The 24,669-nt window shown below is 37.4% G+C and overlaps 1 protein-coding gene across 2 annotated transcripts in view; it reads left to right on the forward strand.

Moving 5' to 3' along the window:
- The window catches only part of SEC23A (SEC23 homolog A, COPII coat complex component), a 61,015-nt gene extending 50,120 nt beyond the window's left edge, over window positions 1-10,895 (forward strand). For both annotated transcript variants that reach the window (XM_065900884.1, XM_065900892.1), the window contains exons 18-19: window positions 389-454; window positions 9,488-10,895. In XM_065900884.1, coding sequence (XP_065756956.1) covers window positions 389-454; window positions 9,488-9,577 — 156 coding nt within the window. In that variant the 3' untranslated portion in view covers window positions 9,578-10,895. The remainder of the gene's footprint in view (window positions 1-388; window positions 455-9,487) is intronic.
- The last annotated feature ends 13,774 nt before the right edge of the window (window positions 10,896-24,669 follow it).

Consider the following 24,669-nt stretch of genomic DNA (forward strand, 5'->3'; position numbering starts at 1 on the left):
TTTTTATCATTTTTGGGAACTTCCAACCTCTGATGACGTTTCAGACCAGGTATTTGGTAAATGTCACAGTAACCTTGTCATAATTGTTGCAGACATAATCTTTATAATGCTGAGTTTTGGACTCAACAATTTGTATTTGTTGCTATGAATGTTATTTTATGTATGTATGATTTGGCGAGAAGAGGTTACATTTATTATTTATGTGTGACATATAGTGGCCTATATATTTCAAACTTTAGTTCATTTTTTTAAAGTTGCATTTTAATAAAGTTAATTTGACCAAAACATATTAAATAAAATTGAGTTTAGATAGTATAATACATTTGTTTAGCCTATATTGACCAAATCTATTTTTGATGGATAATATTATCTCTTCTTTGCTTTTAAGGCGCGTTTCCTGCTTTCGAAAGTCAACCCTTCACAGACTCATAATAATATGTATGCCTGGGGACAGGTAAGTGTAAATAGCAGATGTTGGAAATTATTTCTTTGTGTTATTATAGTTTGTTGTTTTAGTGAATGCTACATTTTTTCCTATGTATTTGGTAATGTCTGTTGGAAAAGTAATAAAAAAATAAGAGTCGAAAATAGAATTAGCATTTGGTGGCACCACAGAAAATAAAAAAGTGATTATATCAAATAGATAGAACCCCTTCATATTTCAAGCTTAACAATTTACCCTTGAGACAAAAAGCAATAAAGTGTATAATATGAGATAGGAGGTGATGATTCAAGCTTAATGCTAGGCTATGAACTATAAAAGGCCACAGTAAGCTGGGAGTGGTCAGGGATTGTGGTTGAGCAGGAGAGGCTGGAAGCCTGGAAATCATTATTAATATATTTTAATTTGGTGGGAGTCCTAACTCTTGATACAATATATCAACATTTATCAAGTGTTCCAATCTTCATGACTCTGTATTGGTACTTTAAGATCCACAGTGATCATCCCTGCCTTTGAAGAGCTTGTAGTCTAGTATTAGAAATAAAATACATACCTAAGTAGTTAAAGTACAAGGCAGAGTGGGCTATGTGCTTTTAGGAAGATTTAAAGTATTACAGGGGGATAGACGAGGAGGAGTGGAAGAGGTCACATGGTGGCAGCAGGAGAGGGTGTCAGAATAGAGCTCAGAAAAAGAGACATTTCCTTTTAGAGTGGTTATTAATCCAGTAAGTAGAAATTGTATGAGGAAGGGAATTCTAGGTAGAGGACAGTATGGAGTAAGGTAAAGGGTACACGTAGGTATGAATAGTAGAACTATAAATTGGCAATATATTGTGCAGCCAAATTGTGGAGGCTCTTGAATGCCAGGCTGAGGACTGAGGAGCTGAGTCTTTATTTGCTAAGTAATGGAATGTTACTGAAGGTTTTTGGACAGAGGGGCAAATTTGAGTCTTAGATAATACAGTCGAATCTTAAGATTAATTGGGAGCAGTGTGTAGGTTGAAACTGTATCTATCGAAGTAATCCAAGTGAGAGGGAAAGAAGACCAGATGGTGAAAAAGAGTAGATCTGAGCGATATTTCAAAAGTAGACTCGGTGAGATTTGATTAGAAGTTGCAGGAAAGGAAAACTTACTCCGGGGCAAGACAGCTGTATGCAAAATGTGAATTCTGACTGAATTCTGGAAGAGAGAGAGAGAACAGCTTATAAAGAACATAATTGGGATGATTTGTGATATTTGAATGTGGACTATATGTCAGATACTAGTATAATATTATTAAATTTCTTGAGTGTGATAATGGTGTTGTGGTTATGTAGGAGATTGTCCTCGATCTTGAGAGATATATCCTGAAGTGTTTGGGGGTAAAATATCATGATGTCTTCAACTTGCAGAAATTATTTAACAAGAAGAAAAAGAAAAGGAAAAATATATAGAAACATAAAGAAAATGTGGCAAATGTTAATCGGTGATTTTATGTTTAGAGTATGTGGGTGTTTGTTCATTGTACTTTTCTCTAGGTTTGAATTTCTGAAAAATAAATAGTTGAGGGAGAACAAGGTAATACGGGGTTTTGAGCCTGGGTAACTGAGGAGAACATGTGCCAGTAAGTGGGAGGGTGGAAAGAAAATGTTTGATTTTATTTATTTTTTATTTTTTGTTTTATTTTATTTTTTTGCCACATTTTTTGTGGGATCTTAGTTCCCTGACCAAGGATTGAATCCTGTCCCTTGGCAGTGAGAGCGCAGAGTGCTAACCACTGGACCACCAGGGAATTCCTGAAAATGTTTGGGTTTAGACTTTGAGTTTGAGATACCATCTAGATGCCCAAATTGAGCAGATTGTTGAGAATTTGGGTTTGGTGATCAGGGCAAGGATTCATAGACAAGTGATACTTAAAGTCATCACAGTGGATTCTTGTCCAAGGAGAGAATAGAGAGGCAAAGCAAGGATGAGATAAAACCTTGAGGAAGTACAAGTGGTAGGAATATTTTATAAATAATCAGAGAAGTGGAAGGAAAATTAGAAGAATACCACATCCTAAATGATGAGGGAGGACGTTATAGAAGGAAGAAGAAGGGAGTAGCAAATATTGAGGTGCTGCAGACACTTGATTTGATGATTAGGAGGTTATTTGTGGCCCTTGGTAAGCAGTTTTAATATAGTGGTTGAGTAGCAGATAGATTGTAAGGAATTAGTAGGTGGTAAAGAAGTGGAGGTCATAAGTGTAAATGATGCTTTGTGTGTGTGTGTGTGTGTGTGTGTGTGTGTGTGTGTGTGTGTGTGTGTGTATAAATGATTCTTCTGCAAATTTAGCCTGAGTGAAGAGTAGGATGATTGTTATTACAGTAAGGGCACATAATTTATTTGTGGACCAAGTGTAAGGAGCTAATGTAGGGGAGACACAGAAGAACAGTGTATAGATGTTTAAGATCCTCAAAAGGAGACAGTGTGATCACACGCATTGTGTGGTGGTTAAGCATTGGTAAGGAGGCAGAACATTTCTTTCTGCAAAAGCAAAGGGTGAGAAGAAGGGTGACGACAGAGAAAGATTTTGAGGTGGAGAGAAAACTCACATTGGATAAGCCTGTTTCTTTTCAGTAAAAGATTATTTGCTAAGAGAGAGAAATGCTGGGGTTAAGAACTAGAAAATAGAAAAGATTAAAAACAGCTATAGGGAATATAAGAAAGCAACAGAAGATGAATAAAAGACTTTTACAGCATGGTGAGGGTCCATTTTATTTACTAACAGTTTCTTGAGCATGCTTCTGTAATGTTCTCTAGCCGTGCTTTGTAATTCAGACATTGCATTGGGGCTAATTTAGGACTGGAGGTAAGAAAGATGGACACAGCAAAGGGAGTAGAATAATTGAGAACGATGTTAGATAACTGACTGTGGGGTCCAGGCTGGTTAGAAGAGCAACGAAGCAGTAATTGGGATTAAAGTCCTTTTCCTTTGAATATAGAGGTGCCTCAAAAGTTTGCCTTGGGCTTCCCTGGTGGCACACTGGTTGAGAGTTGGCCTGCCGATGCAGGGGACACGGGTTCGTGCCCCGGTCCGGGAAGATCCCACATGCTGTGGAGTGGCTGGGCCCGTGAGCCATGGCTACTGAGCCTGCGCGTCCGGAGCCTGTGCTCCGCAATGGGAGAGGCCACAACAGTGAGAGGCCTGCGTACCGCAAAAAAAAAAAAAAAAAAGTTTGCCTTGAATCCTGTACATTCACTGTTTCTCTGGGTGATTGTATCCACTCCTATGGCTTCATCTTTCATCTGAGGCTAACTTGTAAATCTCCATCTTTGGTTTGGCTTCACAGTGACCTGTAGACTGGAATTTCTATAACTGCCTGCTGCACAGCACTGGAGTTTTCTGTAGACATTTCATAAGCAGCATGCCCCAACTTGAACTCTTTCACACTATCTTGTACTGACTGACTTTCCTATTTTTATAGAGGGCCCCACTGTTCTCTCAATTCCCAGGGCTTGGAACTTTAGTCATTTATATCTTCTCCCTTCTGCCCCTAATTACTGACTTATTTTCCCTGTCCATTCCCTCCTTTCCTTGTCCTAATCGAAGTCAGGCCCTTGTTACTATTCACATAGACTGTTGGAATTACCTGCTCTTGGGGCTTCAGCCTTTTCTTCCATTTTGGCACTGGCCAGAGTGGTCTCCCTAAAGCCGTTCTAAGTCAAAGCACTGCCTAGAAATCTTTAATAACCCCCTACTAAGTTACATAGAAGTTCTATATTGCTATTGAGGGTCCTTTGTGGTATGCTCCAAATAGCTTTGTCCACTTTTAGCTACTCTTTAGTCTTTTTAGCCACTCTTTAGTCTTTTTAGCCAAACTGGACTTCTTACTCCACTCTGAATACACTGAGCATGTGACTTGTCCCTATCACCACTTGTAACACATCATAGCCATCCCTCAAGGCTCAGTGCAAAGTTTACTGACTCCATGAAACCTTTTCTGTGATTGCATGACTGGATATTGTGTAATATCCCTGGCGCTTCATCCCCAGCCCCTTTTTTCATCTATTTCTGATGACACTTATTTCTCCTGTTAGATTATAAATTACTTAAGGGTGATAACTGTGTCATTTTCATCTTTGACTTTCCACAGTACCTTAAACATAGCATATATTGACTATAATAGATCTGGACAGGAGAACAGAGAGATGTTTTAGGAGTTAAGAAGCTTTCGTGATATAGATAAATAAATTGAATTCACAATCTAAAAGTCCTGAAAGATGAGGAGTTTTTTACAGCAAAGAAAGGAACTTACTCTTGGAAGGCGTTCAAAGGGTACACATAGCACATGTGAGAAAAATTTGTGCCCGTATAATACATATACGTATAGACTCTCAATATCACCCCTCACCCTCTTCCAGTTGCTGGGGGAACAAAAAGCCAAATATTACTGTGATGTGGAAGTTCGGAGTACAGGATGTACCATGAATCATACTTTCCATTATACTTAACTCTAGTTAACTGAGTATTGGTTTTGGTTCTGGATCCCACAACTTAAGAAGAACTTATTTAAGAAAAAAAAATTACAAGAATATAGAAAAGTAGCACCAATAAATAAAGTTAATAGAGTTAATGGAAATGGTGAATAATCAATATGAAGGGGAGGTTAAAGAATTGAAGGATACTTTAAAATAGTACTTGTCAGGGGTCACATATCACATGCCCCTAGGGACCAGGTGAACCTGACTGCATATAAGAAAACTTGACTCTCAGTGTCAAAAAGCAATACCTGGAGGCAGCGGGCTATGGCAGACTAGGGTTTGTGGGGAGGGTACACAAATCCTTTTCTAAAGGGGGTAGTGTTCCTCCCCTCCAGATGATTGTTGCCATACACATAATTCAATTAACAAAATGTTGTGAGCTCACATTATGAAGACCAAATAAAACCTATCTCTTTGTGGCTGAATTTCTGCATTAAAAAAATATGGTTTAGTTCATGGAAATAATGGCTTGTTCCTTGTTTGGGGAGGTTTAAATTACAGCATGGAGATGTAGATGGAAGACATATAAAGTAAAGAACTTGTTGAGCTGTTAAACATGGAGAGGCATCATTCTGGGCTGGTAATTGAAAACTCTGCAGGTTACTAAACTTCCTATGCCTTCTCTTCCTTGTCTGTTACAGAGTTTGATGACACATACTTGATATGCCCAGTAATACTCAGTAAATATTAGTTATTAGTTTTCCTTTTTATCACTGGAAAAAAAGACTCTTTAAAGATATTTAAGATAGGAAAGAAAACCTATTTTAAACTGAAGTTTAATTATTACTGCTTGGAAGTAGGGGCATTAGAGACATGAATAAGAGCCCTAACACTTAAGCCAGACCCTGAAAGATGGAGATTATTTCATTGGATGAATATGATGGAGAAGGAAATCCCAGGCAAAGGAATAAACCTGCATCTTGTTTATCTGATTCACTCATTTGTTTATCCATCCACCCATTCATCTATTCAGTACTCAATTTTGAAAGCCATCACCTTTGGGGAAACTTAAGTGTACTTACTTGTTATTAAGTGAATTCTTTTTATTGATTTGATAAAAAGTTGTTTAAATATTTATAGTCATTAAGTTAAATTATGTCCTTATACTATATAGGGGTTTTAATTACATTGTTATCAAGTCTGTCTCTCCTTAGATTTTTTATAAAGTGTTTTCCTCAAAGAGGCAGTTGAAGACAGTTTGGGTTTCTTCTCATTATTGCATTTTAGAAAATATAATCATCTTTTCCAGGAATGCACTTTAAAAATTTTTGTAATGTTTTGGCCACTCCACACCACACATCATGTGGGGTCTTAGTTCCCCAAGCAGGGATTGAACCTGCTCCCCCTGCATTGGAAGTGCGAAGTCTTAACCATTGGACCGCCAGGGAAGGCCCCCAGAAATGCATTTGACTTAGCAAAATTTAGGAATTAGTTACAGTTACACCTTTGGGGGAAGCTGACATTTGATCCTATCTTTTATGAATAGATTCTTACAAAAACAAAACAAAAAAATTTCTATAGGATTTTACTTAGACCATTTCTTTAAGATTGTTTCCAAACTATTTGAAAAATCTTTCATTTGTATTAAACTTGTTCATGTGTCTAAAAACAATGAAATTTTGGTCTGACATATTTAAATCAGTGTTTCTCAGTCTTTATATTTTGTTAAATTTGAAAACATCCCTTTCCTGTAATGCTGTTTGAAATGTCAAAATTAAATAAATATGTTAATTAGAAGTAAGAAAGAAACCAAGAGCCCTAAGGTCTTTTTTGACCTATGATTTTTATAAGAGAAATTATGTTAATATTTTTATAGATAATAATAGCTAATAAGCTGAGTCTGTACTGTGTTTTAGTCATTATGCTAAGATTTTCATACACTTCTATTTGTTAAAACACTCCTGTGAGGTGAGTACTATTAATCCTATTGTTCAGAAGAGGAAATTGAGGCTTATATAGGTTAAGTTAACTTACCTCAAATCACACAGCTAAACTGTGACAGGGTCTGGATTTGAACCTAGGTCGTTCTAACCCCAGAATCAGAATTTTTAACCATTAAGCTAAATTGATGATTGAAATTTAGGGCGTTAACATGGTAGCCAAGCATTTTACTAAAAATTATGGAATTTAATACCTTAGTTTTCTTTTTGTCAGAAGTCGAGTACCCAGTGTAAGTATTATCCACGGATGGCCTGAAGAGGGCACCACTGCAACACTGCTTCTGTGACAGGGTGCTGGAGGTTTCTGTTGCTATAGTGCTTCATATACTAAATGATATAAAGCTTGGAACTTTTTGCTTAATCCTGAATATATTTTAAAGAGAAAAAGAGTGCAGTTGTAAAGTTGAGATCAGTCAACTGCAAATTTTTGATAAAATTGAGCTGAGCATTAGTATTAATCACTTCAAATAAGATCACAGTATATGAATTAGAAAATCCATATATATTTTGTCTTGGCTAGGAGAAATAGATCTGGGATTGGGTGAATTGAGGTGGAAAATGTGTAAAATGGAAGAAATTCAGGTATAATAATAATAATGTTATATGCCTACTGTGTGTGTCAGGTATTGTTGTGTTTGCTTTACAAAGTTTAACTCATTTAATCATTATAGCAACCATGTGAAATAGGTTCTGTTATTATCTGTATTTTACAAATGAGGAAACTAAGATTCAGAGAGGTTAAGTAAGTGGCAGAGCCAGGATGTGAGCTCGGCAGTCAGGCTCCAAACTCGGAGCTCTTAATTCCAGTGCTGTTGTCTCCCTTCATTATCAAGTTTTTCAAGTTCTTATAAATTCACATATGAAAACACATAATAAAATTGATTTTCCATTATTCAGGAGAGGTTATGGCATATCTGTGGCTATGCCAGCCTAGAACCACAAGACCTATAAAGTCAGAGCTCATATTTGCCACTAACTTGCTGGTATCCTCTGAAAATTACTTAATTTCCTTGTTTTAGGTATTTTATATATACTGATAAGTAAGAAACTGGATATCAGGTGAAAACTTTAAAAATCCAGACATAGAGGGCTTCCCTGGTGGCGCAGTGGTTGAGAGTCCGCCTGCCGATGCAGGGGACACAGGTTCGTGCCTCGGTCTGGGAAGATCCCACATGCCGTGCAGTGGCTGGGCCCGTGAGCCATGGCCGCTGAGCCTGCGCGTCCGGAGCCTGTGCTCCGCAACAGGAGAGGCCACAATAGTGAGAGGCCCGCATACCGCAAAAAAAAAAAAAAAATCCAGATATAAAATATTCTAGAAAAACTTCCTTGCTACAATAAAATTTCATTATTAGTGGATTGGATTACTAAGGTAATCAACACAGTTTTTATTAAAATAGAAGTTAGGAATTTTCCCTAACCCTTGTTAATTACTTAGAACTCACAGAAATCAATTAAAATTACTTGAATGAAAATATATAAGTATAGTTTATTTTAAAAATGATATAAATTCTCTTCCTTCCATCTGGCGGTTCTGCTAAAATGTGTGAGTGGAATTTTATTTTAGTAAACAGGCAGCAATAAGGGAGACGTATTTCTTAGTAGTGATAAAAACACCAATACATTCAAGACAAATGAACACTTTACTACTTTAAAGATTAAGTTGGGTATGGAGCTAATGTAAGGCCAATTGGTAAACTGCGGTACGAATCTGACTCTGACCACATGGGGTTAGTGCAGACTCAAAAAGTTAAAGGACATGGTCCACGAGACTGCCCCGACTTCAGATGCCAGCCGAAAGTCGAATCCCAGGTTACCCACACTTCTGACCAACTGGCTACAAATCCGTGTGTGTGGGGGGGTGGTGAGAAAGGGAGGGTGCTGGGGTGGGCAGTGGGTGGGTAGAGTGGGTGGGGGGTGGGTTCCCATAACCCCCCTCCCCAGGTTTGGTAATTCCCTAGAACAACTCACAGAACTCAGGAAAGCACTATATTTATGATTACAGTTTTAGTATAAAAGTTACAAGTTAGGTCCAGCTAAATGAAGAGACAGCAAGGTCTGGGAGGGTCCCAGATACAGAGCTTCTGTGCCCTTTTCCCATGGAATCAGGGTGCATCACCGTTGCAGCACATTGATGTATTCCTCAAACAGGAAGCTCTGCTGGGCTTTGGTATCCAGTGGTTTTTTTGTTTTTGCTTTTGTTTCTCTTAGGCATGATTGATTGAATCTCTAGCCCTGCATCTCTTCCTCCCTGGAGGTCAGGCTCTCTTAAAGCACAGGCATCTAATTACATGGTTGATCTTTCTGGTGACTGGTCCCTATCCTGAGTCATCTCATCTCATAGCATAAACTCAGGTGTGATCTGAGGGGCTCATGAATAACAGATACTACTTTCAGGAAATTCTAAGGATGTAGTTTCCCTCTCAGGAGTCTGGGACAGGAATCTGGGACAAAGGCCAGCAGATTCTTTATTATACAACAGGGAGCATAGACATTATTCTGCTTAAAATGATTTCCTTGTCTATTTTTTTAACATTTGTTTATGTACTTTAAGGTATCATCTCCTGTGTTTTAATCATAGAAAATATCTTTCTTTTCCTCTAGGAGTCTGGAGCACCTATTCTCACAGATGATGTTAGTTTACAAGTGTTTATGGATCACTTAAAGAAACTTGCTGTGTCAAGTGCTGCTTGATGTGCTAAACATATTAAGAATACTTAAGAAGATGAAATAATATTTCAGTTTCTTTTTCTCCCCCTTTTTTCAGTTAATCTGTGGAAACCAACAGAGAGATCTCTCTAGACTCTCTATTAGTATGGTTTGAGACAACAAATGGAAAAATGTTCATGTTTGTAGATTAAGCTAGAATATAAGAGCAATAAGAACAAATTTGTTTTGCTTGTCACAGTATTATAACTGGTTTTAGAAATTTGAGGTCTTTATAAGTTATGTTAAAAAGTAAAAATAGAGTCTGCCTTGTACTACAGAGATATAACTCATTTGTATGTTGCAGACAAATTCAAAGTGGCACTGAATGTTTTGACCTTTTGAAAACTTGTTTCTTAATTTTAACCAAAAAGTAAACCAAATCATCAACAGTAATGATAAATGTGAGAATTTTTGCCTGTTCATTGAATATTTTTCTGTGATTTTCAGCACTTACGTATACACTATTTCTGTATTTACTCTGTGAAGGCGGATTTATTTTTATGATGATTTGTTTAGGAATTATTTGACTTTATATATGGTAATTTTTATGAAGATAATTTAATGTTGGTCATTTGAAAAAATAGTTTAGAGATGAAAGTTTTTGGGTAACAATTCCACAGTTGGCAACATATGTGAAATTCCCACAAAGTATTCAACTATGTGATTAAAAGTGATAATTTTTTTATAAAGGGAGATAGAAAATAAACAGTTTGGCACAGTACATTTTAGAAAGGCTTTGCAGTAAAAGGACTTCTGTAACTTCTAAACCAAATTTGGTATTCACTGCATGGTTTTGTTTCCCTTTGTTTTTCTGAGGTAAATTTTACATTATATCCTCCAGTATTTTAAACTATTTTGGGAGTTTACACACTACTTTTGGTTTTTGCTTCCATTTTGTGAACTTTATTAAGCTGTAGTTCTTATTGAAACAGTATTATCTAATATTCTGTTGAATTTTATCATTTGACGCTCAGTTCTATTTTGATTTATTCATTAGTATCATTCACTTTTACCTCTTAAAGTTTACTTGTAGCAAATGTTTACATTGCTAAAGCCAGATATGTTTGACAATGAAATTTACATCAAGTACTGCAAATAAAAGGTGGTGCTATGATATGGGCCTGGAAGGACAGTGTCATGATTGTACTTGCATGAACACTATCATCTGATGGTAAAATAGACAGAAACTTAAAAAAATTATTTATATGTTATATTCAATTGGAGTAAATAAGTTGCTCTGTTCCATTTTATTTGAATTGAACTGTGCTAGGTCTAAATACCAATAAAATATACTTTTTCTCTGTTTTCCTGCTTATTTTGAAACCTAGTAAGCCTGAAAAGCCTAATGTAAAATTAAAGCATTTATAAAACCTGATATTAGTGGATTAAAAAGTTACTCATTTTAAAAAATAACAGCTTTATTGAGGTTTAATTCACATATTACACAATTCACCCATTTGAAGTGTAAAGCTCAATGGTTTTTAGAATATTCATGGAGTTGTGTAGCCATAACCACAATCAATTTTAGAGCATTTTCATCTCCCAAATAGTTATTTGTTTTTGCTATAAGGAACTGAGGAAAATCCCTGTGATGATGATACATGTTTAGCTTGCCTGGGCCCTTAACTTATATCCTTTAAGAATGGGTTGTTTTTTCTTCTCCTGAGTGATGAGCCGCTACTTACTCCTAAACTTTCCTCTACTTCTAAATCAGTTACAGCCGAAGGTACTAAAGTATCTCTGTATTTAAGGGATAAGAATGAACAAATATATCATCATACCCTTTTAGCTTACCATTTGAAAGAAGTCACCCTGGATAATTTTTGTGTATAATTTAGCTATTACTAAATTGCTAGCTATTTAAATAGACTTGAAGGAAGAAATGTTTAACCCTTGTGGATAACAAATATTTGCTAAATCACTAGCAGCACTGAGAAGCTTTGGTGTGTCCAGAACTATTAGGGAATTCATTCTTGAACCTACTTACCCCTAGTGACTTTATCTCTAAAAATGACTTTAGATCTCATCTATGCACACTTATATTTTGTTGTAACAGAATGAATTTATGCTTTTATTGGCTGATTCCAAAAATGATCTGATACTTCCTCTATCCAGTTCTCCACTTGGTAAACTTCCCTCTCATATTCCCTAGCCCAGACTGCATCTAAGGAATGTGCTTGTTTTCCAGTCCAGACCAGAAACTAAGGAATCATTTTCAACTCTTACTCTCCTCAACATCTTTAGTAACCAAATTATACCAATTCTATCTCTGTAATATCTCCCTAATCTGTTTACTGTTCTCCATCTTACTGCTATTCTACCTTCATCATATCTCACCTGGTTTGTTGAAATAGCCTTCTAACCAGTCTGCTTTCCCCAGTCTCTTTTTCTCCATCTTTCTCTTCAATTCACTGAAATGTGGATATGATTATGTCATTCCCTCTGCCCTCATAATGAAATCCAAACACTTTGACCTGGTAACATTGTATACTACACATCAAATCTATAGCTCTCTCCTAGAAATAGTACAAAGGATGCAATTGGAAAGGTAGTGCTGGAGAGTGGTCTCTAGTTCTACCTAAGCATTAGTCTTAGTTGTGATATTTGGGGTCAATATAGTGACAAGAGCAAATGCATTCTTTATTGGCTGTTACAAACTAAATTCTGTGGCTCATTGCACTTGGCTTTTAAAAAGATGAATATATTTTTTCAGTTATTTTTCAAACAATACTGACAAATTAGGATTATTTGTTTTCTAATGTCTAGCTTTACATTTTATTTTATATATTTCCTGTTTCTGATGTACATGCATACATCTTGTACTCTGATGTGCTCAATTGGTATTCATCTTGAGCATGTTATCAAGTAATTCTAGAGAAATTTCTGTTTCTTGTTTGCTTTTTAGTAGTTTAATTTATGAAATTAATACATTCTCCTTATGTTCATTCTTTGTTTAATATATTGAAATAAAATCTGGTCTAAGTTTAATGTATTATCTGGTGACTATAATAATAGGTATGCAATACCAAGTATGTAATAGTGAAGTTACATTACTAAATCAGATTTTTTTTCTCTCCCATCCCTATCTATGGCTTATACTGAAATAAAGCCCAATTATTTGGGTTGAAGATGTGATCTGGGAATATTAAGGATTTTTTTAACTTAAGTAAACATAGAAAAAAAATATAGTAATGCATCTAAAGCATTTGGAAGGTGGATAGAAATATTAACTTTAGGCTTTGTTAGATCAACATAAAATTAGCTATGTATTTTTAAAAGTTAAGGGTAACAAAGATAAAACCAGGATACATACTTTTTATACCAGAATGTGTAACTTCCAAACAGTAGGGGAAAAGAAGCAATAAAAATAATTTGATCAGTCAAGAGAAGGCAAGAAAGATTAAGAAGGCAGCATGACAGGAAGATCAGCTCGGTGCTTTGTGACCACCTAGAGGGGTGGGATAGGGAGGGAGGGTGGGAGGGAGGGAGGGAGGGAGATGCAAGAGGGAAGAGATATGGGGGTATATGTATATGTATAACTGAATCACTTTGTTACAAAGCAGAAACTAACACACCATTGTAAAGCAATTATACTCTAATAAAGATGTTTAAAAAAAAGGCAGCATGGCAAATGGGAAAGCATGGTAAATAAGAAACACAAAAAGGAAGAAATAATGGATTAATATTTTTTAGTGAATTTTGTGAAAATGGAAAACTACTTATTGGTCTTTCACTGTAATAAACAATATTACATGTACTATTTTTGAACCTTCTGCAAATGTGTCTTAAGACTTTTTAAAAATTGTTCTTTTCATGTACCCATGCTCTACAGAGTATAGCCAGGTTGGTCATTCTTTGCTCATAGTTGATTGAAGAACACTTTTTATTAATTTCAAAAGGTTTTTTTTTCATGTAAAGCAACAGATACACGAATAGGAAAACAAAGATAAGTTTTTTTTTTTTTTTTTTTTTTTTTTTTTTTTTTTGCGGTACGCGGGCCTCTCACTGTTGTGGCCTCTCCCGTTGCGGAGCAACAGGCTCCGGACGCGCAGGCTCAGTGGCCATGGCTCACGGGCCCAGCCGCTCCGCGGCACGTGGGATCCTCCCACACCGGGGCACGAACCCGTGTCCCCTGCATCGGCAGGCGGACTCTCAACCACTGCGCCACCAGGGAAGCCCCAAAGATAAGTTTGATAGAGATTCATAAAAATTCTATTTCACAATAAATTCCTAAATTCTTAAAACTGTTTTTTTAGGATTTATTTTAGTGGCTTTCAAAAAGCTTCTTGGTCTAAAAAATTCCACTAAAATATATAAACCAGAAAATTCAAGATAAATTCCTATTACATTTGGTAAAACCCTCCAAAATTTTTCTTTTGCAAAAAGGAGAGCAAATGGCTCAGTGCTGGTGAACGTTGACATTATTTGATCCATTGATTTAGAACAAATGTCCATTTATGGTGAAAATGATCAAGGCATTTGAACATTGCTCTTTTAGTTTCTTCTGACCATTTAAGACCAACATCTTTTTGTTGCTTTCCTGGCATTCTTTGAATTTGATTCTTCAGTGTAAATGTCTATCTTACATTTTGTCATTGTAAAGCTAATGACAAATAGTCTTCTAATACAATTAGAAGTCTTCTCTACAATTGCTGTGTGCTGCTCTTCGAGGAACAACTTAAACACTTTTAATGTTTTACTGTACATTGTTCAATTCTGTTTAGGCTGCAACCGTTCTGATTTCTGATCAACCTCATCTAAAACTTCACACCAAGAAAAATTTCTAAATTATGCCACTAATGTACTGATTTATTTTCTTGGTTAGTACTTTAGTCACTGTTGTGGCCTCTCCCATTGCGGAGCACAGGCTCCGGACGTGCAGGCTCAGCGGCCATGGCTCACGGGCCCAGCCGCTCCGTGGCATGTGGGATCTTCCCGGACCGGGGCATGAACCGGCGTCCCCTGCATCGGCAGGTGGACTCTCAACCACTGCACCACCAGAGAAACTTTAGTTTTAAACTTTAGTTTTAAAGCAATAGTTTAAAAAGACAATTTTAATTGTAAAGATACTAAAATTCAGTAAAAGTTTCCATATACACACTAAAATTTGCGCTTACAAAAAAAATTACACCTCAGAGTTCACAGTGTTTCACTGTTTCAAAATTTAATCACAAACAAAAACTCCAAGTGGTCATATATAGATTGAGAGAATTGTTTTTTCATCTTTGTAATTACTGTACTGGTATTATTTGAACCTACTGTTTAAACACCAGGATATTTAGAACCATGGGTATTGAAGACACAAAATCTTCCCAAGGGAGCTGTAATGATTTAAAAAATGTTACTAACTTAACCTTCCAAATGCAAGGGTGTCTGTGTATGTTGGGACTGAATTGTATGGGAGTTCTCTGAATCAAGTTCCATGTAGAACACAATGTTTATGAAAGGATAAGTAGTAACAATGTACTAATCAGAAGGTTACACACATATTATTAAAACTCAGCAGTAGCCATAGCAATTGTATAGATTGTAGACCAATAAAAATTGTTTCATGTTGGAGTATTTTATCACTGACATTATTTGGAATTGCTGGCATATGGTGATAAAACTCAAACCTAGTGTTCTGTCCTTGTTACACTATTGTCCTCAGACACTAAACAGTCAGGTTTGATTTACTCGTAATTATATAAGAAATTTCAATGAAAATTACAACATATTTAGAATTGAACAATAAAAGTACTCTATCAAAACCTGTGGTATGAGAAAAAGGATTATATATCAAGGGATATATATTGTTTTAAATGCAACTGGAGAAGAAGGATTGAAAATAAATGAACTTTGTATTCAAGAAAATGAAAAGCAACAACAAATCTAAGGAAAGAAGGGCAAAGGAAATAATAATGATAAAATAAGAATTTTAATGAGATAGAAAACAAACAAAATAAATGGAGGAGATGTTTCATAAAACCAAAAAGATAATAGCTTTGAAAGTCTTAAACCTATTTCTAAAGCTAAGAAGGAAATTGGGTATCAGCTTATCTTCTGAATAATCTGTTACTGGAAATCTTAAATGAATAATTATTCAATTTTTTTTTTTGTCCAGGCCAATTAAGAAGCATCATTGTTTAGTTGTTTAATTATTTAGTTGTTTAATTAAAATTTATCCTTTAATGAATTTCAGGGAAAACTTGATGTTAAAATCATACTTACTACTTATGAATGTAGAAGTAGTTATGAAGTTGAGAAATTATGGAATTTTGTAGTTAAAAGAGTCCATTGAGGTCATTAAGTCCTATCTCCTTACCCAGTTCAAGAATTCCCTCACAGTATCCCTGATGGTTGATCATCTGACCTCCGTAGGACACTTGCAGTGACAAGTAAGACAAGAGAGCTGTAAATTGCTGAGTGCTACAAGTGACTTACACTTTTAGAGAAAATACAGTGAATTGGTAGGGATTAATATGTGACATACCAAAATAAGCCTTGACCAGAATTTGATGGTGAACATTTAAATCTGTTTTACACAACACATTCTGAGGACTGTAACCATTGACCCACAAAGCCATCTGGCACTCTGATACTGTCATTAAAAGAGAGAGGGGCAGCCCATAATGCAGGAAGTGTGCGCCAGTTTAGAAATATGCTTTCCAAGCAGGACATCATGCACCCACTTTCCAACAGAGTCCTATGTGTTTCCCAACTTCAGTAACCGGAGTACATATTTAGGTCAGAAAAGGGCATTAAGAGGCTGGTGGTGCGAATCTGTTTTCTAGGGGAAATGTGGCCTGATCTGCTGGGGAAAATTCTGTTTTCTGATCTGTGTCAACATCTTGCTTAGCTGCCTTACCAGGGTGAAGCAGCCACAGAATGATCCTATGTATACATTTAACCTGTTCTAAGGACTGCACCGTTTGTTTACAAATAACTCAATCCTCAGAGGTTTAAAAATTAATCTTCATAAAATCCTTGTGAGATGCTGATAGGTCAAGTATTTTGCATGTTTGAAAACATTTGTGAAGAAAAATTCAACAAAGATGAGAGAATCATAGCGCAGCGCTTCTCAAACTTGACCAGGTATAGGAATCACCTGGGAATGATAAAATGCAGATTTTGAAGTAGGTTTGAAATTGAGTCTAAGATTTTTGCATTTCTAACAAGCTCCCAGGTGACAGATACCATTGCTGCTTTCTGGACCACAATTTAAATAGCAAGTTCAGCTGGAAGCAACATTTTCACCATGGTTTGGAACTTCCATAAGAAGAAGTCCAGCAGTCAGTTGGAGATGTGCATTCTGGAATCGGGAGACTCAGGTTTGGGAACTGTAAGCATAAAACTGATAACTGAAGCTGCGGGTTAGATGAGGTTGCTCTTATTTAATTTTTGACTAAGTGCTAACAAGGTAGGTAGGGAGCACAGAGTCAGACACTGTCCTTCTCCATTGAGCATAGATTATTCCATCATGTATGGTCTCTTGAAATGTTTAATTCTAAAATTCTGTTTTTAATGAGAACATTAAGCCAACTGATTTATCAAATGCATCATTTTCAGCAAGGAAGTATTTCTATTAAAAAGACTATTGGCATTTCCCTGGTGGCCCAGCGGTTAAGCATCCGCCTGCCAATGCAGGGGACCCGGGTTTACGAGGCCTGGTCCGGGAAGATCCCACATGCCGTGGAGCAACTAAGCCCGTGTACCACAACTACCGAGCCTGTGCTCTAGAGCCCGTGAGCCACAACTACTGAGCCCACGTGCCACAACTCCTGAAGCCCGCACACCTAGAGCCCATGCTCTGCAACAAGAGAAGCCACCGCAATGAGAAGCCCGCACACTGCAACGAAGAGTAGCCCCCGCTCACTGCAACTAGAGAAAGCCCGCGTGCAGCAATGAAGACACAACACAGCCAGAAATAAATTAAAAATAAATAAGTTTATAAAAAAAGCTATCAAGTTACTGAAATATTAATGAAAGTACAATATCATATAACTGAAGAGAATGTTTTCATTGAATCCTGGGTTTTGATAATACCCAGAATGAGCGTCTATATTTTGATAGGGGTGTTGAGAAAATGAGATTCTGAGTAATAAACTGTGGAATGGCTTAGTTAATAACTGCCTTTAAGTATTTTAGGGAAGACGCATCCCATTTTTTAGGACTGTGAAAGCCAAAGCATGTTATGAAATGTTCTTAATTAGGTATGTTTATTAGTTACTTAGATAACCATTATGGGTTAGATAGACATGGATATTCCTGGAGTTAGAAAAATTAATTTGACAGTCTGAGCAGTCTTTAGACCAACAGACTACTGTTCTGTGCTTGTTGTGTCTTCTCATCTTCTTATATATTTATTTACAGTAGGCGTTTTCAATTATGTTCACTTATTGAGTATCATACACATTTTGACATGGCTTGTTGTAAATGACTCTAATGATTAGTTTCCATTTGGAGTCTAAAGTCCAGCAGGGTTTCAGGGAGCTAATGTCTTATTATTGTAGGTTCTCTGGCAAGAACATTCACGGTGCCCGTTGTGCTTGCTCAGCCTTAGGGGCGACAGCTGCATCTGCTTCTCCATCTGCACCTTTCAGTTTTAAGTCGATATCTTTAGCTGTCTGACTATCTAATGAAGGAAACTAACTGGATTGAAAAAAACTCCACCTTTCTGCAAGACTTCCACAAAAAAATAGTTTTGTGAAATGATGTGAGGATTTCTCATGATTAAATAGATCATGAAACTGTGATGGTCGAAAAGATATGTTTAAACATGACCAGAGCTTACTTTTATTATTAAAAATATGAACACAAAATGTGTTTAATAATGATGTAGCTATGCTATATGGTATATATAGCTCTGTTCCTGTCATTGATAAAACCCGCTCATAAGTGAAATCTAAAGTTGCCACTACAGGGCAAGTAAACCAAATCTTTAACATAGTATACTAGAGACGTCAATCATTGCGCCCGTTGCACTCAGCAAGTCTCTGCTTGTAGCTCCTCTGCTGAGCTAAGCAGCCAGCAGCAGTCTCTTCCTTAAACAAAGGCACAGGATCAAGTTTCCTAAAGGCACCTAATCCACAGACTGGCTGCTGAAATGACTTGGCATGAAAAAGTTTTCCCAGTAAGGGACTATTTATACTTCCCTCCTCTAAAAGTTGAATAGGAAAACCAAGAGAGCAGCAGCCATTCTGTAATGAGAGAAAAAAATGAGAAGAAACAAGGAGTGGAAGAGGCACGTTGATGGTGGAACAAGAGGGTTAAGGTTCATGAGCTCCAGCTGGAGGAGTGTTCCTAGATGGCTTTGAATTTTGAAGCATGGCTATTTACGGAATCCTTTCACCCTTACTGCCAAATGTGCCCTTACATCAAATCCCCATTATTGAAGAAGAGTTAAATTTATTGGTGAAACAAAGATCACAGTGACCATGATGATATTACCTTTTCGCCTGGCTATTGCTAAGAATAGGGATTCACTATTCAGAAAACTAATCAGAGAAAGTGAGATATGTGACACATTTGGAGAGTCCCAGAAGATACACTGTTTTGTCTTAATCTTTTCACTTGAAACAGATAAGATTCACCTGGATTGGGTGTCTTTCTAACACTATCCAGGAGAATTCCTAACTTTCAGCTTTCTGAAGACAACAAAAAGCCTTAATATCAATGAGTAATAGGAGTTATATATAATTCACTTCACATCTTTGTAATTAGTGCATTGAATGAGTAGGGATCATGAGCTGTAATTATGTATTTTTATCTCTGTCCCTTTAAACGTGTTCAATGTGTGTAGTTTTCCACCTGTCAACTACTTGAGGAAGACCCTAGCAGGCTGATAATTTTGGGGTCACTTTTACCAAATAGATCCCTCTAAGTCATAGACATAGTCCCACTTAACAATAGCCATGTCCTGTGCTAGGTGGGATACATGCATTATCTCATTTACATTTCTGAATGGTGGTCTGTCTTATGGCTCACGTTGTAATCTGCTATCTGTGTTATCTTAGTCCAAGTCACTTGTTTCACATTCATCCACAAGAATAGTATAAATTACACATACGTGGAGCATCCCATTGTCAGTCTCTGGCTCTTCTCTCAGGGATACTTTTTTTTTTTTTTTTGCAGTACGCGGGCCTCTCACTGCTGTGGCCTCTCGCGCCGCGGAGCACAGGCTCCAGACGTGCACGCTCAGTGGCCACGGCCCACGGGCCCAGCCGCTCTAGGGCATGTGGCATCCTCCCGGACCGGGACACGAACCCGCGTCCCCTGCATCGGCAGGCGGACCCTCAACCACTGCGCCACCAAGGAAGCCCTCAAGGATACTTCTTAATCAGCATGTCTTGGGAATAGTGCTGTTCTCCATTTATGCTTTTCCCAGGACCTGGAGATTTTCTCCTGGGTCCCACCCATTCACCTCTTCCTCCACAGTATTTGCTCTGTGATATATAGTTCTTACTTTAGGACCTTTATTCTGAGTCACAGGATTTGCTTATAAACAGCTCAAAGTAAACCTGAAGAGACAAATCTTCATCAACGAATTCTAATGAAAGGCTACGTGTGCCTCTCAAATGCTAGACAAGGCCATCTGTCTGCTTTTCTTGTTAATGAAAACGGTGATCTGATGCAGCAGCTTTGTGCAGAATGTGGTTGTGTTCTTCTCTGCCTCCCGGGTCCGTTCTGCTGGTGGGGATTCTTTGTGGGCTGTAGCCATGGGAAGGGTGTTTTGGTGATGAGAGTCCCTCCCTGCTAGGAGTCTGGGCTGAAAATGGACACTACTTTGCATAAATCTACGATGCCTGTGTAACATTGGTGTTTCTTGGCAGTTGTTGATAAAAAATATCTCAGAGATATTATAATTCAATCACTTCATATGCAATAGTATGTAGGTTACATAAGTGCTGATACACTAGAGATAAAAATGATTTATAGGGCAGTGCCTTGTGCTAAAAATATCAGTTGCTGATAATTCTAGAAAGTTAGAAATAGAACTAACCTACCAGTCAGATATCTGCAGGGAGGGAGGCATGAGGTATTTAATCATTTACCCTCCCTGGAAAGAAAATTATAATTTCATTTCAAATAATCAATGAAAGATTCTCTATGTGTTAGGTGATTCGTACATTAGAGTATATTTTCCCTTTATTTCTGACTCTGTGATTTAACAAAATTAATATTACAATATTATTTCTAGCCAAGTCTTCTTTACTATTAGATTTTAGAAGGATTGAAAAACAAAACTTGTTAAGAGACAAAAATTATTCTGTGCTCTTTTTCTCTGTTTATAGATGTGTCATCACATTTCTCTGTATTATTTTCACTTTCGGCTTTTTTGTAAGAATTGCTGAACTAGCTCTTGAATTGAGTGAATATTTTAATTCACTCTGTTTTTTTTATATTATTAAGCCATCAATAAACAAAAAAGTGACTAAAGGAAGAAAATAACGATATAATAAAAATAACAAGGAAAGCATTTCAGAGAAACATGTTAGAAAATGTTGAAGAAATTTCAATCAAGAGGTGAAAATAGCTTGAAGGCACTAACACTTTTTCACCTCAGGGTGGCAGCAGCTATTACAAAACTGGAAAGAAGTAATTTTAGTATCTTTCTCCTCCACTTTAAATTCTGAACTTCTCTATTTTTTGTGTGTGATTTTTTTATATCAATGCCCATTCCTTAGTGTTTGATTTTTGAAAGCTAATCCTTACTACTGTCTAAAATAGTTGGACCCCCAAAGTGAAAAAATAGTTTGTTGAAAGTGTACAAAATTGGAAGGTATGACTTTAGCTCTACATCATGCATGGAAAGCTTTCAAAATCTGAGTTCCCAGTAGAAAATTACAAATACATGAAATAAAAAATTTTCTCTGTAAATTAATTCTTTTAAAAGTAGCAATTGTGGACTCTAGCACAATTAAGAGAGGCTGGGTAGGGATTTTGAGGTCACATTTCATCCTAGAACCTCCAGATGTGACCACATTTTTGACCTATAATTTCTTGCAGAATATTTAATATTTTAGTCATATTTCCATTTGGTTACAATCTAAATATAGATTTAAAGTATGATGTTCTTTTTTAAAGCCAAAGCACAATAACCATTACCAGGGGAATTACACAAAGTTATATTTAGTGGTAGATTCTAAAATGTTAAAAATTCTCTTACTCTTCAGTTTCCTTGCTTGAGTGAATTATCATATGAGTGGAGATCTGTGGAGATAAACAGCTTTGGTAAATGTGGGATATAGCAGGTGTTTCAGCTATTTTTAATCATCAAGGTTTGAGTATTTGCTATTTCCAGTAGGGGTAATCCAACAGAGTTTAGATTCAGAGGTGTTTTCTTTTCTTTTTTTTAGTATAATCAGATGTATTTTAATCTAGTAAATAGAGGAAAACAGATATAGTCCATATCTTTTAAGAAGAAGAATCCACCGGTGTTGATATTAAGAACAAATGCAGAGGCCAGAGGGTGGCAGAGTGAGTTGTTTAGGGGCACGACTGCATGGGTTCAAGTCCCAGCTTTGCCGCTGAATCACTTTGGGCACGTTTTCTAACCTCTCTGGACTTGCTTCCTCAGCTATAAGATGGGGACAATCACAGTACCTACCTTATAGGGTTGTGTGAGGATTAAATGATTAAGTGCCTGTAGTATGCTTAGAACATTGCTTGGAGCTAACTAAATGCCCTGTAAGTGTTGGCTGTCATCATTGTCATGGGAGGCCTTGCTTCTTTCTCTCTGATTCTTCCTTGTCTATTAGGCACTCCACGTTATTATCTGCCTTCTACAGATGAAGAAATTAAGACTTAAAGACCTTATAAAAGCTTGTACAGCCAGTAAGTAGTAAAGTCCATGGATTATACTGTACCGATTGTATAAAAATGCATCATAAACTGCAAATGAATAATATACTTAGTAGTAATTAATAACATGAATTGAGCACTCACTTTGTGCCAGGCACTGTTATATGTACTAAGGATAACCTCTGAGATAAGCACTATTATTATTTCCATTTTGCCAATGAGGAAACCAAGGCGCAGAGTGGTTAAGTAACTCACTCAAGATCACATAACTACTTAGTGGTAGACTTGAGATATAAGTCCAGGTAGTTTGATCCAGACTACATGACCTATTTTTATTCTTTTCCCTGAGGGTGATTTAAATTCCTATGGAGCTTGTATGGGGTCCTGAGATCAGGGAAGGATGTTGGAGGAGGTCACTGAACAGCTGTGCCCACTGGTTGAGTGGAGAACTGGACCCGGGCAATTGGATGCTCCTCACCCCCAACCCCATCCTCAGAATGATGTTCTGCTTTCAAAGACACAGCCTTAAGAGGATAGGTATTGAGGGACTTCCCTGGTGGTGCAGTGGTTAAGAATCCACCTGCCAATGCAGGGGACAGGGGTTCGAGCCCTGGTCCGGGAAGATCCCACATGCCACAGAGCACCTAAGCCCGTGTGCCACAACTACTGAGCCTGCAAGTCACAACTACTGAGCCTGCGTGCCACAACTACTGAAGTCCACGTGCCTAGAGCCCATGCTCTGCAACAAAAGAAGCCACTGCGATGAGAAGCCCGTGCACCACAATGAAGAGTAGCCCCCACTCGCTGCAACTAGAGAAAGCCCGCGCACAGCAACGAAGACCCAATGCAGCCAAAAATAAAATAAAATAAATAAATTTATAAAAAAAAGAGAATAGGTATTGATGAGGCCATCTGAACTGAAAATGTGACAGAACCCAATTAAGCCTCTCTATAAACTTTTAAAGTTCTGGCAGGTGAGTGCAGAGATCTACTTATCTAGTGGCCACCCAAGACAAGCCTTGCATGTAAGTTCCCTTGCTTATTAAAATTGTCACCCAGTAATCTGGAGTGGTCTGCCTCTTTCCTCAGTTTTTGCTCTCAGTCTATGGGGGTCAGTTGAACCAACATGGGGTCATTTGGTCATTAGTGGCTTCTGGCTGGAAGGCTATTCTATTTGAAACCACATGGATGAATCTTGAGGGCATTATGCTAAGTGAAATATGCCGGAGAAAGACAAACACCGCATATGTGTTCTTTTTTTAAAAATATATATTTAATTAATTAATTTTCTTTCTTTCTTTCTTCTATTTTATTTTTTGGCTGTGTTGGGTCTTAGTCGTGGTACGCAGGATCTTTTGCTGCGGTGCATGGGCTTCTCTCTAATTGTGGTGTGCAGGTTTTCTCTCTCTAGTGTGGCATGTAGGCTCCAGGGCACGTGGGCTCTGTAGTTTGTGGCAATCGGGCTCTCTCGTTGTGGTGCATGAGCTCAGCAGCTGTGGTGCGTGGGCTTAGTTGCCCCGCGCCATGTGAGATCTTAGTTCCCCGGCCAGGGATCGAACCAACGTCCCCTGCATTGGAAGGCGCATTCTTTACCACTGGACCACCTGGGAAATCCCTGCATATTTGTTATTAAAGAGCTTACCAGTGAAGCCTTCCCTGACTTCCCATAGCTTGCTTCCATAGCAACCTGTACACATTTGATATGATTTTTTTTTTACTCTTTCTCACTAGAATGTGCTGTCCCTAATGAGGGTAGTTATTTTTCCCCAAAGTTTTTGTATCCTCAGGGTTTATTCCATTGCTTGGTACATAAAAGTCTGTTAAATATTTGTTTAATGAATGAATGGATGAATAAACAAATGAATAGACCTATCAGAGTAGTAGGTGTTACTCTGTGGAAAGTTATGGCCAAGCCTTGGCACACAAATCCCCTGACTGGACATCAGTGGGAAACACCTGGATCCTGCAGAGCAGACAAGGGTATTGGCCCAGAACTGGCAGAGCAGGAATGTCAAGGCGTGCGATCTGAACATTAGGCACAGGCAGGGCAACCTGACTTCTTATGCAAGAAAACTCATGTCTGGATTTTAATGTATCTGGGTATAAAAAATCAGGGATCCCTCCATTCTATACTTCTCTGAGCTGGTGGACTGAAATTCTGGTGTGCCACCATGAAAAGCAAGGGTTGTAAAAGGGAGCCACATCCACCTACCTGCATCTCAGATAGATATCCTTTGCACTATTTGCTGTGCAAAGCAGACCAAAAAGAAAGCAACTTTGAACTACTTTATGTC

The sequence above is a fragment of the Phocoena phocoena genome, chromosome 2 (genome assembly GCF_963924675.1).
Source record: "Phocoena phocoena chromosome 2, mPhoPho1.1, whole genome shotgun sequence".
Classification (NCBI taxonomy): Eukaryota; Metazoa; Chordata; class Mammalia; order Artiodactyla; family Phocoenidae; genus Phocoena; species Phocoena phocoena.